General features: G+C 64.0%; 2 protein-coding genes and 3 non-coding genes across 5 annotated transcripts; all 5 read right to left on the bottom strand.

Moving 5' to 3' along the window:
• Positions 1–11: 11 nt before the first annotated feature.
• On the bottom strand, positions 12–7,274 carry STX5 (syntaxin 5). The gene is made up of 11 exons (XM_088539243.1): positions 7,256–7,274; positions 6,812–7,046; positions 5,048–5,097; positions 4,064–4,119; positions 2,358–2,428; positions 2,159–2,275; positions 1,124–1,180; positions 637–718; positions 470–567; positions 268–389; positions 12–190 (listed from the first exon to the last, which is right to left on the bottom strand). Exons 2-11 carry the CDS (start codon positions 7,031–7,033, stop codon positions 31–33), a joined length of 1,035 nt encoding a protein of 344 aa, XP_088395369.1. The 5' UTR covers positions 7,034–7,046; positions 7,256–7,274; the 3' UTR covers positions 12–30.
• A 244-nt stretch (positions 7,275–7,518) lies between these two features.
• On the bottom strand, positions 7,519–12,437 carry WDR74 (WD repeat domain 74). The gene is made up of 11 exons (XM_088539241.1): positions 12,377–12,437; positions 12,184–12,290; positions 11,982–12,103; positions 10,794–10,863; positions 10,546–10,689; positions 9,728–9,829; positions 9,549–9,649; positions 9,405–9,460; positions 9,179–9,321; positions 8,993–9,049; positions 7,519–7,656 (listed from the first exon to the last, which is right to left on the bottom strand). Exons 1-11 carry the CDS (start codon positions 12,435–12,437, stop codon positions 7,519–7,521), a joined length of 1,101 nt encoding a protein of 366 aa, XP_088395367.1.
• Positions 12,438–13,146: 709 nt separating this feature from the next.
• On the bottom strand, positions 13,147–13,214 carry LOC148590273 (small nucleolar RNA SNORD31). Its single transcript, XR_015914336.1, has one exon. It is a non-coding gene; the product is annotated as a small nucleolar RNA SNORD31 (small nucleolar RNA).
• A 126-nt stretch (positions 13,215–13,340) lies between these two features.
• Positions 13,341–13,405, bottom strand: LOC148590274 (small nucleolar RNA SNORD29). The gene has a single exon (XR_015914333.1). It is a non-coding gene; the product is annotated as a small nucleolar RNA SNORD29 (small nucleolar RNA).
• A 435-nt stretch (positions 13,406–13,840) lies between these two features.
• On the bottom strand, positions 13,841–13,965 carry LOC148590275 (small nucleolar RNA SNORD22). Its single transcript, XR_015914337.1, has one exon. It is a non-coding gene; the product is annotated as a small nucleolar RNA SNORD22 (small nucleolar RNA).
• Positions 13,966–14,415: the final 450 nt, after the last annotated feature.

The following is a 14,415-nucleotide window of genomic DNA, read 5'->3' on the forward strand; positions in this document are numbered from 1 at the left end:
CCAAGTCCGTGCACGCGCGGAGAGGGCAGCTCAGGCCAGGAACACGACGAAGACGATGAAGAAGACAATGAGGACGAGGAAGATCTTGACCATGAGCCAGCGGTTGGAGGTGACGGACTGGAAGTACTTGAGGATCTCGCCGTGGGCCGCCTCCACGTTGAGCTGCGTGTCCTCCACGCTGGCGTCGATCCTGGAGGCGGAAGCGGGCGCTGAGCGGCGGGTGACACGGGGGGACGCGGTGAGCGGGCGGGGGACGCCCTGCGCTACCTCTGGATCGTCTCCTCCTGCTCCTTCACCATGTGCGCCAGCTGCTGGAAGATGGAGCCCAGCTCCACGATGGTGGACTCGATGTTCTGCATGGTGTCCGCCCGGCTCTGGATGTAGGAATCCTGCGGGATACGAGAGCGACGGCGTCTCCGATGGGGGCCCCGGCGGATGCTGGGGACCCTCCCCGGACGCCGGGGCCCACCTGCTCGTCGAGGAGCTGCAGCTGCTGGCTGCTCCGCGCGTCCATGTCGATGGCGACGTCGCGGCGCGGCGCCTCGTCCTGCAGCACCGCGGAGCCGCCTGCGGCGCGGCGGGGCCTGAGCGGGGCCGGGGGCACCGGGACCCCCTCCCCGGGTCCCCCCGACTCACCCAGGTTGGCGGCGGCGAGGGGCAGCGCGGGGACGGGCGCGCGGGAGAAGTGCTCGCGGCGGCTGCGCTGCTGCTTCAGGTTCTGGGGGACAGTTGGGGTGGGAAATGGGGAGGGTGTCACAGCGAGGAAGGGGACACCGTGGCGGGGGGGTCACAGCGAGGATGGGGACACTGCGGGGGGGGTCACAGCAGGGAGGGGGACACCGCGGGAGGGGGGTCACAGTGGGGGGGGTCTCAGCGAGGAAGGGGACACTGCAGGGGGGTCACAGCGAGGAAGGGGACACCGTGGGGGGGGTCACAGCAGGGAGGGGGACACCGTGGGGGGGGTGTCACAGCGAGGAAGGGGACACCGCGGGGGGGGTGTCACAGCAGGGAGGGGGACACCGCGGGGGGGGTGTCACAGTGAGGAAGGGGACACCGTGGGGGGGGTGTCACAGCAGGGAGGGGGACACCGCGGGGGGGGTGTCACAGCCGGGGGGGCACTCACCTCCGTCCGCACTTCCAGCACGGATTTGAAGTCGTTGGACATGGAGGCCAGCTTGGACTGGGGCGGAGGGACAGAGAGTGAGTCCTTGTGACCCCCCCACGGTGTCCCGGATCCCCCCATGGCCTCTGTGACCACCCCCCTGCCACCCCAAGTGTCCCCGTCCCACCTGCAGCACCCCCTGGACAGCATCCCTGTCCCCACGGTGTCCCCGTCCCCTCCACGGTGCCCTTGTACCCCCTGTGATGTTCCCACCTGCAGTGACACCCCCACGGTGTCCCCGTCCCCACCATGATATCCCCACCTGCAGTGACACCCCCACGGTGTCCCCATCCCCACCTGCAGTGACACCCCCACAGTGTCCCTGTCCCCCCTGCAGTGTCCCCGTCCCCCCCGCGGTGTCCTCGTCCCCATCCCCACCTGCACTGACTCCCCCATGGTGTCCCCATGACCCCCCCCGCAGTGTCCCCACCTGTAGTGACACCCCTACAGTGTCCCCACCTGCAGTGACACCCCCACAGTGTCCCCATTCCCCCTGTAGTGTCCCCACCTGCAGTGACACCCCCACGGTGTCCCTGTCCCCACCTGCAGTGACACCCCCACGGTGTCCCCATTCCCCCCGCAGTGTCCCCACCTGCAGTGACACCCCCGCGGTGTCCTTGTCCCCACCTGCAGTGACACCCCCACGGTGTCCCCATTCCCCCTGTAGTGTCCCCACCTGCAGTGACACCCCCGCGGTGTCCCTGTCCCCACCTGCAGTGACACCATCACGGTGTCCCTGTCCCCACCTGCAGTGACACCCCCACGGTGTCCCCACCTGTAGTGACACCCCCGCGGTGTCCCCATGGCCCCCCCGCGGTGTCCCCACCTGCAGTGACACCATCACGGTGTCCCTGTCCCCACCTGCAGTGACACCACCACAGTGTCCTCGTCCCCCCCGCGGTGTCCTTGTCCCCACCTGCAGTGACACCCCCGCGGTGTCCCCATGGCCCCCCCGCAGTGTCCCCACCTGCAGTGACACCCCCATGATGTCCCCACCTGCAGTGACACCACGACGGTGTCCGAGTGGCTCCGCAGGTGCCGCCCGCCGGGGCCGCCCTTGGCCCGCACCACGTCCTGCAGCTGCGCGATCTGCTTGTTGAGGCTGCCGATGTCCTGGGGGGGGGACACGGGGACATCAGCCCCCCCGCCACCTCTGTGACCCCCCCCCCCGGCCACGCGTGTCCCCCGCTGTCACCTGCTTGATGATGTAGGTGAGCTCCTCGATCTCGAGCGCCTTGTCGTCGAAGAGCGACTTGCGCTTGGCCACTGCAGGGGGGACAAAATGGGGAGGGGGGACACAAAATGGGGTGAGGGGAAAATAAGGGAGCATAAAATGAGGGGGATAAAATAGGAGAGCAAAATACGGGGGCATAAAATGGGGGGGATAAAATAGGGGGCAAAATAAGGGGGTATAAAATGGGAGCGATAAAATAGGGGAGCAGAAAAAGGAAGCATTAAATGAGGGGGTAAAATAGGAGAGCAAAATAAGGGAGCATAAAACGGGGGGGATAAAATAGGAGAGCAAAATACGGGGGCATAAAATGGGAGGGATAAAACAGGAGAGCAAAATAAGGGGGTATAAAATGGGGGGGATAAAATAGGGGAGCAGAAAAAGGAAACATTAAATGGGGGGGTAAAATAGGAGAACAAAATAAGGGAGCATAAAATGGGGGGGATAAAATAGGAGAGCAAAATAAGGGGGCATATAATGGGGGGGATAAAATAGGGGGCAAAATAAGGGGGTATAAAATGGGAACGATAAAATAGGGGAGCAGAAAAAGGAAGCATTAAGTGGGGGGGTAAAATAGGAGAGCAAAATAAGGGAGCATAAAATGGGGGGCATAAAATAGGAGAGCAAAATAAGGGGGCATAAAATGGGGGGGATAAAATAGGAGAGCAAAATAAGGGGGCATATAATGGGGGGGATAAAACAGGGTGCAAAATAAGGGGGTATAAAATGGGAGCGATAAAATAGGGGAGCAGAAAAAGGAAGCATTAAATGGGGGGGTAAAATAGGAGAGCAACATAAGAGAGCATAAAATGGGGGAGAAACAGAAGAGCAAAATAAGTGGGTATAAAACGGGGGAAATAGTAGCAAAATAAGGGGCCATAAAATGGGGGGGATAAAATACGGGGCAAAAAAGGGAACATGAAATGGGGTGGATAAAATAAGGGGCCAAAATAAGGGGGCATAAAACGGATGGGAAATAGGGGGGGCAATATAAGGGAACGTAAAATGGGCAGGATAAAATAGGGGGGCAAAACAAGGGGACATAAAACGGAGGAGATAAAATACGGGGCAAAACAAGGGCGCATAAAATGAGGGGGATTAAATAGGGGGCAAAATAAGGGGGCATAAAATGGGGGAAATGGGGGGCAAAATAAGGGGGCATAAAATGGGGAAAGAGAGGGGCAAAATAAGGGGGCATAAAATGGGGGAAAAAGGGGGCATAAAATGGGGGGGATAGGAAGCAATATAAGGGGACATAAAATGGGAGGAATAAAATAGGGGGGCCAAATAAGGGGGCATAAAATGGGGAGGATAAAATAGAAGGGCAAAACAAGGGGGGATAAAATACGGAGCAAAATAAGGGGGCATAAAATGGAGAGGATAAAATAGGGGGGCAAAATAAGGGAGCATTAAATGGGAGAAATAAAATAGGGGAGCAAAATAAGGGAGCATAAAATGGGACAAATAGGGGGCAAAATAAGGGGGCATTAAATGGGGGGATAAAAGGGGCGTAAAAGGAAAGGATAAAAGAGAAAGAGGAAATGCAAAGGGAGCAAAGTGGGGGGCATAAAATGGGGTGCGGGGGGACAAAATGAAGCGGGGGGGATAGAATGGGGGGCAAAAAAAGGGGGGCAGAAACTGGGGGGGTAAATGGGGGCCTCGTCACTCACGGATCGTCAGCTTCTCCAGCTTGGCGAACGTGTTGCTGAGGTCCTTCCCGATGCGCCTGGGCAGGGGGACAGCGCGAGGAACCCCTCAGCGTGACCCCCGAAACGGTGTCACCACCCCCGAAACGGTGTCACCACCCCCAAACGGTGTCAGCATCCCCCAAACGGTGTCAGCATCCCAAAACGGTGTCAGCATCCCCAAAACGGCGTCACCACCCCCCAAATGCTGTCACCATCCCTAAACAGTGTCACCAGCCCCCAAAACGGTGTCACCAGCCCCAAAACGGCGTCACCACCCCCCAAATGGTGTCAGCATCCCAAAACAGTGTGACCACCCCAAAAATGGTGTCACCATCCCCCAAAACGGTGTCCCCACCCCGCAAACCACTGTCACCATCCCCAAAACCGCTGTCACCACCCCCCCAAACGGTGTCATCACCCCCCAAATGGTGTCACCATCCCCCAAAACGGTGTCCCCACAGCCCAAACTGCTATCACCATCCCCAAAACCGCTGTCACCACCCCACAAACGGCCTCACTACCCCCCCCAAATGGTGTCATCACCCCCCAAACTGGTGTCACCACCCCCCCAAATGGTGTCACCACCCCCTAGACGGTGCCATCACCCGCCAAATAGTGTCCCCACCCCCCAGATGGTGTCACCATCCCCAAAACAGTGTCACCACTCTCCAAACAGTGTAACCACCCCCTAAGCGGTGTCACCATCCCCAAAAATGTCACCATCCCCAGACTGGTGTCCCCATCCCCAAAATGGTGTCACCATCCCCCAAATGGTGTCCCCACCCCCCAAACGGTGTCCCCACTCCCCCAAACCGGTTTCACCACCCCCCAAATGGTGTCCCCACCCCCCAAACGGTGTCACCATCCCCCAGACGGTGTCACCACCTCCCAGACCGGTGTCACCACCCCCCAAACCGGTGTCCCCATCCCCAGCCCGGTGTCCCCAGCCCGGTGTCCCCAACTCACTTGGCCATGACGGCGAACTCGCTGCGCTGCCGCACGGCGCCCGGCCCCCGCTCGGCCCGGCGCCAGCCCGTTGTGCTGGGGACGGAGGGGACAGCGGTGACACCGGGGGTGACACCCCTGTCCCCCCCCAGGTGTGTCCTCCCTGCCCCCCCCCCACCTTGTGTCCCCCTGTGTGTCCCTCTTGTCCCTTGTGTGTCCCCTCTCGTGTGTCCCTCGTGCCCCCCCGTTGTGTCCCCCCATGTGTCCCCCGTCCCCTGTGCCCCCTCTTGTGTCCCCGTGTCCCCCTGTCCCTCTTTGTCCCCCACATCACCCCACGCTGTGTGTCCCCCCTCATGTGTCCCTCATGCCCCGCTTGTGTCCCATATGTGTCCCCCTGTCCCCCCAACTTGTGTCCCCCGTCCCCCCAACTTGTGGGTCCCCTCTCGTGCGTCCCTCGTGCCCCCTCGTTGTGTCCCCCATGTGTCCCCCAGTCCCTCCGTGTGTCCCCATCCCCCATGTCCCCCAACCTCGTGTGTCTCCTGTCCCCTCATGTGTCCCCTATGTGTCCCCCATGTGTCCATACTCGTGTGTCCCCTATCTCCTCATGTGTCCCCTATGTGTCCCCCCACCTTGTGTGTCCCTCCGCCCCCCAATGTGTCCCCCTATGTGTCCCCCTGTGCCCCCCACCTTGTGTCCCCGTCCCCCCAACTTGTGGGTCCCCTCTCATGTGTCCCTTGTGCCCCTCGTTGTGTCCCCCCATGTGTCCCCCAGTCCCTCCGTGTGTCCCCATCCCCCATGTCCCCCACCTCGTGTGTCCCCTGTCCCCTCATGTGTCCCCTATGTGTCCCCCCACCTTGTGTGTCCCCTGTCTCCTCATGTGTCCCCTATGTGTCCCCTCACCTTGTATGTCCCTCCACCCCCCAATGTGTCCCCTATGTGTCCCCCGTCCCCTCATGTGTCCCCTATGTGTCCCCCCACCTTGTGTGTCCCTCCGCCCCCCAATGTGTCCCCTATGTGTCCCCCTGTCCCCCCAACTTGTGTCCCCCGTCCCCCCAACTTGTGTGTCCCCTCTCATGTGTCCCTTGTGCCCCTCGTTGTGTCCCCCCATGTGTCCCCCAGTCCCTCCATATGTCCCCATCCCCCATGTCCCCCACCTCGTGTGTCCCCTGTCCCCCTCATGTGTCCCCTATGTGTCCCCCCATGTGTCCATCTCGTGTGTCCCCCGTCCCCTCATGTGTCCCCTATGTGTCCCCCTGTGCCACCCACCTTGTGTCCCCATCCCCCCAACTTGTGGGTCCCCTCTCGTGTGTCCCTTGTGCCCCTCGTTGTGTCCCCCCATGTGTCCCCCAGTCCCTCCGGGTGTCCCCGTCCCCCATGTCCCCCACCTTGTGTGTCCCCTGTCCCTTCATGTGTCCCCTATGTGTCCCCCATGTGTCCATCTCGTGTGTCCCCCGTCCCCTCATGTGTCCCCTATGTGTCCCCCCACCTTGTGTGTCCCCTGTCTCCTCATGTGTCCCCTATGTGTCCCCCTGTGCCCCCCACCTTGTGTCCCCCCGTCCCCTCATGTGTCCCCCATGTCCCCCATCTTGTGTGTCCCCATGTGTCCCCCCACCTTGTGTCCCTCCGTCCCGCCATGTGTCCCCCTCATCCCTCCGCTCCTTGTGTCCCACCCCCCCGTGTGTCCCCCCTCCTCCTGTCCCCCCATGTGTCCCCCTGTCCCCCGTGCCCCCCCTCCTTGTGCCACCCCCCCCCCCCCCGGTGTGTCCCCCTGTCCCCGTGTCCCACCGGGTGGCCCTGCAGGGACTTGCAGGCCGACAGGAACTCCTGGGTGCGGTCGCGGCAGGACATGGTGACAGCGGCGGCGGGGGGGGACACGGTGACGGCGGCGGGGGGGCCACACGCGGTGGCGGCGGCGGCGGCGGGGGGGGGCAGCACCTGCGTGCGGGGGGGGCCCCGGTAGACGCCGCCCTCGGTGCCCCTAGAGCCGTGACGGCGCCGCGTCTGCATCGGGGCTCATCACCTGCGGGGGCGGCGTCAGTGCCCGGGGGGGCCCCGGCGTCCGGGGAACCCCCCGCGGGATCCCGGTCCCGCCTCCCCGCCCCGGTGGGGCCCAGGCGTCCGGGGCCGCCGTTCGCTCTCCGCCCCCCCCGCCACTGTGGGGCCTAGGCGTCCCGCCCCCCACCGCCGCCACCACTCGACCCGGAAGTGCTTCCCCCCCTCCCCGCTCACCGGGCCGCGGCTCCCGCTGCTGCCGGGACCCACCGGCCGCGCGTGACGTCACTGCCACGTCCCGCGCCGCCCCCTGCGCGCGCGCCGCGTCACCCGCCGCGCCTTAAAGCGGCGACGGCCGCGGCGGGGCCCGCCCGAGCCTTAAAGGGGCGATGGCCGCAGGGGGGCCCACATCGCCTAAGCCCCCCCTCACCCCCCCGCTTTGGGACAACGGGCGACACTTTTGGGCCATCGAGTCCTTTATGGGGAGGCCACAGAGTCCGTTATGGGGCCGGGGTCTTCCGCTTGTGGGGCCGGCGGGGGCCCGGGGGGGCCGCGGGCTCCATGGCGGCCCAGAGCGCGTCGGCCTCGGCGTCGCCGTCCTCGTCCTTGTCCTCGTCCCCATCCGCCTCCTCCGCGGCCTGGGGGGGCCGTGTCCCCTCAAAGTGTCCCCATGTGCCCCACCAGCACGTCCCAGTGCCCCCCATTCTCCCCCATTGTGTCCCCTCCATGTCCCTGATGTCCCTCCCATGTCCCTCATGTGCCCCCCCATGTCCCCCTTGTATCTCCTCTCATGTCCCCTTCATGTCCCCCATATCCCTCTGTCCCCTCAAAGGGTCCCCACATGTCCCCCCAGCACATCCCCGTGCCCCCCATTCTCCCCCATTGTGTCCCCTCCATGTCCCTGATGTCCCCTCCATGTCCCTCGTGTCCCCCATGTCCCTCATGTGTCCCCCCATGTCCCCCCTGTATCTCCTCTCATGTCCCCTTCATGTCCCCCATATCCCTGTCCCCTCAAAGTGTCCCGTGTCCCCCAGCACATCCCCATGCCCCCCCATTCTCCCCCATTGCGTCCTCTCCATGTCCCTGATGTCCCCGCCATGTCCCTGATGTCCCCCCACCATGTCCCTCATGTGTCCCCCCATGTCCTCCCCTGTATCCCCCCATGATCCCCTCATGTCCCCTTGATGTCCCCCCATATCCCTCTGTCCCCTCAAAGTGTCCCGTGTCCCCCAGCACATCCCCGTGCCCCCCATTCTCCCCCATTGTGTCTTCTCCATGTCCCTCGTGTCCCCCATGTCCCTCATGTATCCCACCTTGTATCTCCTCTCATGTCCCCCTTCATGTCCCCCATATCCCTCTGTCCCCTCAAGGTGTCCCCACCTGTCCCCCCATTCTCCCCCATTGTGTCCTCTCCATGTCCCTGATGTCCCCGCCATGTCCCTGATGTCCCCCCACCATGTCCCTCATGTGTCCCCCCATGTCCTCCCCTGTATCACCCCCATGATCCCCTCATGTCCCCTTGATGTCCCCCCATATCCCTCTGTCCCCTCAAAGTGTCCCGTGTCCCCCAGCACATCCCCGTGCCCCCCCCATTCTCCCCCATTGTGTCCTCTCCATGTCCCTGATGTCCCCCCCATGTCCCTCGTGTCCCCCATGTCCCTCATGTATCCCCCCTTGTATCTCCTCTCATGTCCCCTTCATGTCCCCCATATCCCTCTGTCCCCTCAAGGTGTCCCCACCTGTCCCCCCATTCTCCCTCATTGTGTCCTCTCCATGTCCCTGATGTCCCCCTCATGTCCCTCATGTGTCCCCCCATGTCCTCCCCTGTATCCCTTCATGATCCCCTCATGTCCCCTTCATGTCCCCCTATATCCCTCTGTCCCCCACCCATATTCCCCCTGCCACATCCCCTGTGGCCCCCCTTCTCCCCCATCCTGTCCCCTCAAAATGCCACCCCCCGTGTCCCCCTGTCACCTCCCAGTCCTGGTGGCCGCTCAGCAACAGGCAGTTGAGCCGGGACTTCAGGTAAACCTGGGTGGGGGACACACAGACACTCGGTGACACCGGTCCGGGGGGGGTGACACGGCCATGCGGGGGGTGACACGGCCATGGGGGGGGTGACACGGCCATGGCGGGGTTGTCCCCGTCCCCTCTCCTCACCTTGTGCCGCGGCCGCCCCTGGTCGAGCGTGTGGAGCCGGAGGCAGCGGTCGAGGCCGCACGAGGCCACCAAGGGCCGCTGGGGGTGACACTGCAGCCCCCGCACGCTGCCCGCCGCCCCCCGCAGGCTCCGCAGCAGCCGCCCTGCGTGGGGGGACAGGAGGCAGGTGACACCGGGGGGACACGGACACACACAGCGGGGGGACCCCGCGGTGTCCCCGTCTCACCTTGTCGCAAGTCGATGACGACCAAGTCCCCGCGGGCGCTGCCGACCACCACGGAGCTGCGGGATTGGTGACAGCGCGTCCGGAGGGGCCCAGGCGTCCGGGTGACGCCCCCCCCGTGTCCCCGTGTCCCCTCGTGACACTCACGTGGCCCCCGGCGCCAGGGCGAGCGCGGTCAGCGGGTGCTCCCCGAACGTCGTCTCCAGCACCGGGCGCCGCTGCGGCGAGCTGGGGTCGTAGAGCCGCACCTGGGGGACGGGGGGGCGGTTATTGTGCTCCCCCCCTGTCCCTAAAATGTCCCCAAATGTCCCCGCGAGGCCACGGACCTGGTGGTGGCCGGTGCAGGTGACGATCTTGTCGGAGCCGGGCAGGAACTGGAGGTCACAGTCCCAGACGGGGACGCGGAGGTTGAGCCAGTCGTTCCTCACCTGAGGGGACATGGGGGGACCTGAAGGGACATGGGGAACATGAAGGGACCTGCGGGGACACAGGGGGACCTGAGGGGACATGGGGGGACATGGAGGGACTTGAGGGGACATGGGGGTCATGGAGGGGACCTGAGGGGACATGGGGGGACATGGAGGGACCTGAGGGGACAGACGGGGACCTGAGAGGACATGGGGGGACATGGAAGGACTTGAGGGGACATGGGGGGACATGGGGGGACATGAAGGGACATAGAGGGATCTGAGAGGATGTGAGGGGACATGGAGGGACCTGAGGGGACATAGAGGGATACGGGGGGACATGAAGGGACATAGAGGGACCTGAGGGGACATGGGGGGACATGGAGGGCCCTGAGGGGACATGGGGGGACCTGAGGGGACATGGGGTGGACACGGGGGAATGGGGGGGGACATGAAGGGATGTAGGGGAATGTGGAGGGACCTGAGGGGACATAGGCAGACACGGGGGGACATGAAGGGACATGGGGGGACACGGGGGGAAACAGGGGGACCTGAGGGGATGTGAGGGGACATGAAGGGATCTGAGGGGACATGAAGGGACATGGGGGGACACGGAGGGACCTGGGGGGATCTGAAGGAAGGTGGGAGGCTTGGAGAACATGGGAGGACGTTCATGGGGACACGGGGAGCAGGAGGGGACCCGGGGCCCCTCGCGGGGACACCCGGGGGTCACTCACGTTCTTGGCGCGGAACAGGGGCTCGTGGGGCCGCTGCAGGTCCCAGACCTTGAGGCCGTTGTCGCGGCCGCCGGTGGCCACGCGCTGGGGCCGCTCCGGGTCCTGCCGCATGCGGCACAGCCCGGCGCCCGCCTGCAGCTCCAGCTGCGCCGCGAGGGGACATGGCGGGGACGTCACCGCAAGGGGACACGGCGGAGACGTCACCACGAGCCGGCGGGGACGTCACCGCGAGCCGCCGGAGCCGCCGCACTCACATTTTCCTGCTCGTCCTCGCGCCAAACCTTGAGCAGTCCCGACTCCACGCAGGTGACGAGGGCGCTGCGGGAGGAGGGACACGGTGACAACGGGTGACACCCTCCCCGCCCCTCTCCCTTCCCTATCCCATCCCTGTCCCGTCTCCATGTGTGTCCCTCTCCCGTCCCCATCCCTGTTTCTATACCCTCCCTCTCCCAACCTGTTGCTGTCCCCAGGCAAATCCCCGTTCCCATCCCATCCCTGTCACTGTCCTCGTCGCATCCCAGCCCTTCGCTATTCCCCATCCCGAGCCGCGTCCTTGGCCCCACACCCCAACCTCATGTCCCCATCCTGTCCCCGTCCCCATCCTGTCCCTGTCCCCATCCCCGTCCTATCCCATCCTGTTCCTGTCCCCATCCCCATCCTGTCCCCATCCCCGTCCTATCCCCATCCTGTCCCCATCCTCATCCTGTCCCTGTCCCCATCCCCGTCCTGTCCCCAACCCCATCCTGTCCCCATCCCCGTCCTATCCCATCCTGTCCCTGTCCCCATGCTGTCCCCATGCCCATGCTGTCCCCAATCCCATCCTGTCCCCGTCCCCGTCCTGTCCCCGTCCCATCCCCATCCTGTCCCCATGCCCATCCTGTCCCTGTCCCCGTCCTGTCCCCGTCCCCGTCCTATCCCCATCCTGTCCCTGTCCCCAACCCCGTCCTGTCCCCATCCCCATCCTATCCCCATCCTGTCCCCAACCCCATCCCCATCCTATCCCCATCCCCATCCTGTCCCCGTCCCCATCCCCTTCCTGTCCCTGTCCCCATCCTGTCCCCATCCTCTTCCTGTCCCTGTCCCCATCCTGTCCCTGTCCCCGTCCTGTCCCCGTCCCTGTCCTATCCCATCCTGTCCCTGTCCCCATGCTGTCCCCATGCCCATCCTGTCCCCAACTCCATCCTGTCCCTGTCCCTTTCCTGTCCCCATCCCCGACCTATCCCCATCCCCATCCCCATCCTGTCCCTGTCCCCATCCCATCCCCATCCCCATCCTGTCCCCATCCCCGTCCTATCCCATCCTGTCCCTGTCCCCATGCTGTCCCCATGCCCATCCTGTCCCCAACTCCATCCTGTCCCTGTCCCCATCCTGTCCCCATCCCCTTCCTGTCCCTGTCCCCATCCTGTCCCCATCCCCATTCCTGTCCCTGTCCCCACCTGTCGTGCACGGCCAGGCCGCAGAAGGCGCCGCTGCCGCCGGGGCAGAGCCGCGTCCCCGTGAACGTCCCCTTCTCGGTGCTGAACACCCGCACGGCCCGGTCCAAGCAGCCCACGAGCACCTGGGGGGGACGGGGTCAGGGGCCCAGGCGTCCGGGCCGCGTCCCCAGGGGGACCCAGGGGTCCGGGTCCCCCCCGTCACCTGGTTCTCGGCCGCGTCGCCCCAGCAGAGCGCGCAGACGCCCTGGGCCCGGCTCAGGGTCCCGCCGCTCGTGAAGTTGGTCGCCTGTTTCCGCCGCAGATCCACGCCTGAAGCGGGGGAAGAAATGTGGATTTTTAGGGGGAAATTGGGGGATTTTCATGGAAAAAAGCCCCCCCTCCGCCGCCTCATTCACCTTTAAGGGCGCCCGTCTCGGCCCCGACCCACACATGGTTGCGGCGTGTGGGGGGCGCCATCTTGCTCCGGTCCTGCCCTCAAGGCACTCCGGCTCGCCTCGCTTCCTGCGGCGGCTTCCGGAGGGGCTCGTTGAGAGCCGCGGAAGGCCCGGAAGTGGAGCAAGGGGAGAGGGAAAGGGCGCGGAAGGGACCGCGCTCTGCGCTGCAACGTTCCGGGCCTCAAATGGTCCCACCTACCCCCTTGGGAGGAGGCATTATTCCCCACCCCCGCTCCCAGAATCCAGGATAATTTAGGCAAAAAGTGGAAATTCCCATCCACGCCCCCCCCACATGAGGTTGCCGCCCTCCCTGCTTCCAGAATCTGGGATAATTTAGACAAAAAGTGAAAATTCGCATCCCTGCCAACCCCCAAGAGGTTGCCCCCATCCCCGCATACAGAATCTGGGTTAATTTAGGCAAAAAGGAGAAATTTTCCCCCCTGCTCCCCCAGATAAGGTGCCCCCCTCAGCAATGTGATTCAGAACAGGCAGGAACAGCTGGTTTGAAACATTTATTAATTTATTAATTAATTAATCCTTCACAGAACAAGGTGGGTTGGGCACAAGGTGCAACTCTGCTCCGCAATTCTGGAATGGCAGCAGCAAGGAGTCCAGTCCCAGTGCACTCCGATCCCGTTTTCTTGCTGGATACAACCCTGGGAGGGGGAAAATAACTCATGATCCCTCTGGAAACCTCAGCCCCGCCCCCCATCCCCATTCCCAATCCCAAGGTGGCCTCAGGGGGAACCACTCAGTCACAGGCATCAGACTGGGGCGGTATCGACTCATCCTCGGCCGCTCCGGAGCCGGATCCGGCCCCATCCGCACTCACCAGCTGCCGCTGCCTCCGATGCCTGCGGAGAAAGGAGCGGAGCTGTGGGATCTGCTGGAGCCTCCACGCCCCCCCCCTGCTGCCCCTATCCCAGTTTTTCAGCTGTTCCTGTGTTTTCATGCCAGTCAAAGTGAGCTAGTTTCGCTTCATCACCAAAACTGCAGGAATTGGCTCAACCCAGGGAATCGCCCAGGCCCAGAGCACCCACCTCCGCCCGGGATCATCCGCTGCCACCGCTCCGGGCCTCAGCCGAGGCCCCCGTCATCCTACAGGGAGGGAAACGGGAACGGGATCAGCCCGGAGCTCGGCTGCTCCGAGAGCAGCGGCCCCTTCCCAGCGGAGCGTCAGAATCCGAGTCCTCCACATCAGCCTTCAGCCGAACGAGATTCCAAAGCGGATTCATCACTGCGTCCAACCAGATCCCGTCTTGTGCTCCCGATCCGCCTCTCCAAGCAGGAGACTCACCTGGACAGTCGGATTCAGCCTGGACTCCCCCATGCCAGCAGCAATCCCGAGGCTGCTCCGGGCTCCTGCAGGGATAAAGGGAAGTCACTGGCTGCCCGTATCCCGGGAAAGCCGCCGGGAACCGGGGCGCCCCTCAGACCGTTCCCACAGAACGAGCCGTCCTCCTCTCCGGCCGCCGGCACCAGTGGGTTCAACCTTTGCAGGTTCTGGTGCCGAACGGGCAGTAAGACGCGCGAGGTTTTCCTCATAGGGAAGCACGCCGGGAATTTCATCCCTAAAAAAGCCGGGAACTCACCGTTTCCTAGCGCTGCCGCTGCCCAGGGAAGGAAGGAGGGAGAGGTGAGCGCAGGCAGGGGGGTCCCCCGGCCGCGGCGCCGCCCCCGGTCCGATCAGGGCTTTGGTAACTCGGCTCTGCCATGGGGCCGGCGCCGTCCAGCTCGCGGTGTCATCCCTTCGGACCGCGCCGTCCCGGCCCTCCGCCCCTGCCGGAGCCGCTCCATTACCTGCGCAAGGGCGGCCGGCTCCGGAGGCGGCGGCCTGAGGGGAGAGGGGAGCCATGAGGCGGCGACATTCCCAAACCGCTCCTTAGGAGCACGGAAACGCTGCCCTTTCCCTCGGCTCACCTCCACAGGGAGACGCCCGGGCTGATTCCGGAGCCTTGGAGCAGGACGCTGGAAGAGACAGCGGGTGTTAACGGGGATCC

The sequence above is a fragment of the Tinamus guttatus genome, unplaced genomic scaffold, assembly GCF_059628265.1.
Source record: "Tinamus guttatus ecotype Peru unplaced genomic scaffold, ASM5962826v1 Tinamus_guttatus_pri_ptg001517l, whole genome shotgun sequence".
Lineage (NCBI taxonomy): Eukaryota > Metazoa > Chordata > Aves > Tinamiformes > Tinamidae > Tinamus > Tinamus guttatus.

What these genes read in the sequence shown, in the direction of transcription:
- WDR74 (XM_088539241.1), bottom strand. Translation starts at nt 12,437, where the DNA reads ATGGCGCCCCCCACACGCCGCAACCATGTGTGGGTCGGGGCCGAGACG. An exon ending in CGAGACGGGCGCCCTTAAAG is followed by an intron (nt 12,291 to 12,376) that starts GTGAATGAGGCG and finishes CCCCCGCTTCAG; the next exon opens with GCGTGGATCTGCGGCGGAAA. An exon ending in CCCTGTTCCGCGCCAAGAAC is followed by an intron (nt 9,830 to 10,545) that starts GTGAGTGACCCC and finishes ATGTCCCCTCAG; the next exon opens with GTGAGGAACGACTGGCTCAA.
- STX5 (XM_088539243.1), bottom strand. Translation starts at nt 7,033, where the DNA reads ATGCAGACGCGGCGCCGTCACGGCTCTAGGGGCACCGAGGGCGGCGTC. An exon ending in GCTGGAGAAGCTGACGATCC is followed by an intron (nt 2,429 to 4,063) that starts GTGAGTGACGAG and finishes TCCCCCCTGCAG; the next exon opens with TGGCCAAGCGCAAGTCGCTC. An exon ending in TGCTGGAAGTGCGGACGGAG is followed by an intron (nt 719 to 1,123) that starts GTGAGTGCCCCC and finishes ACTGTCCCCCAG; the next exon opens with AACCTGAAGCAGCAGCGCAG.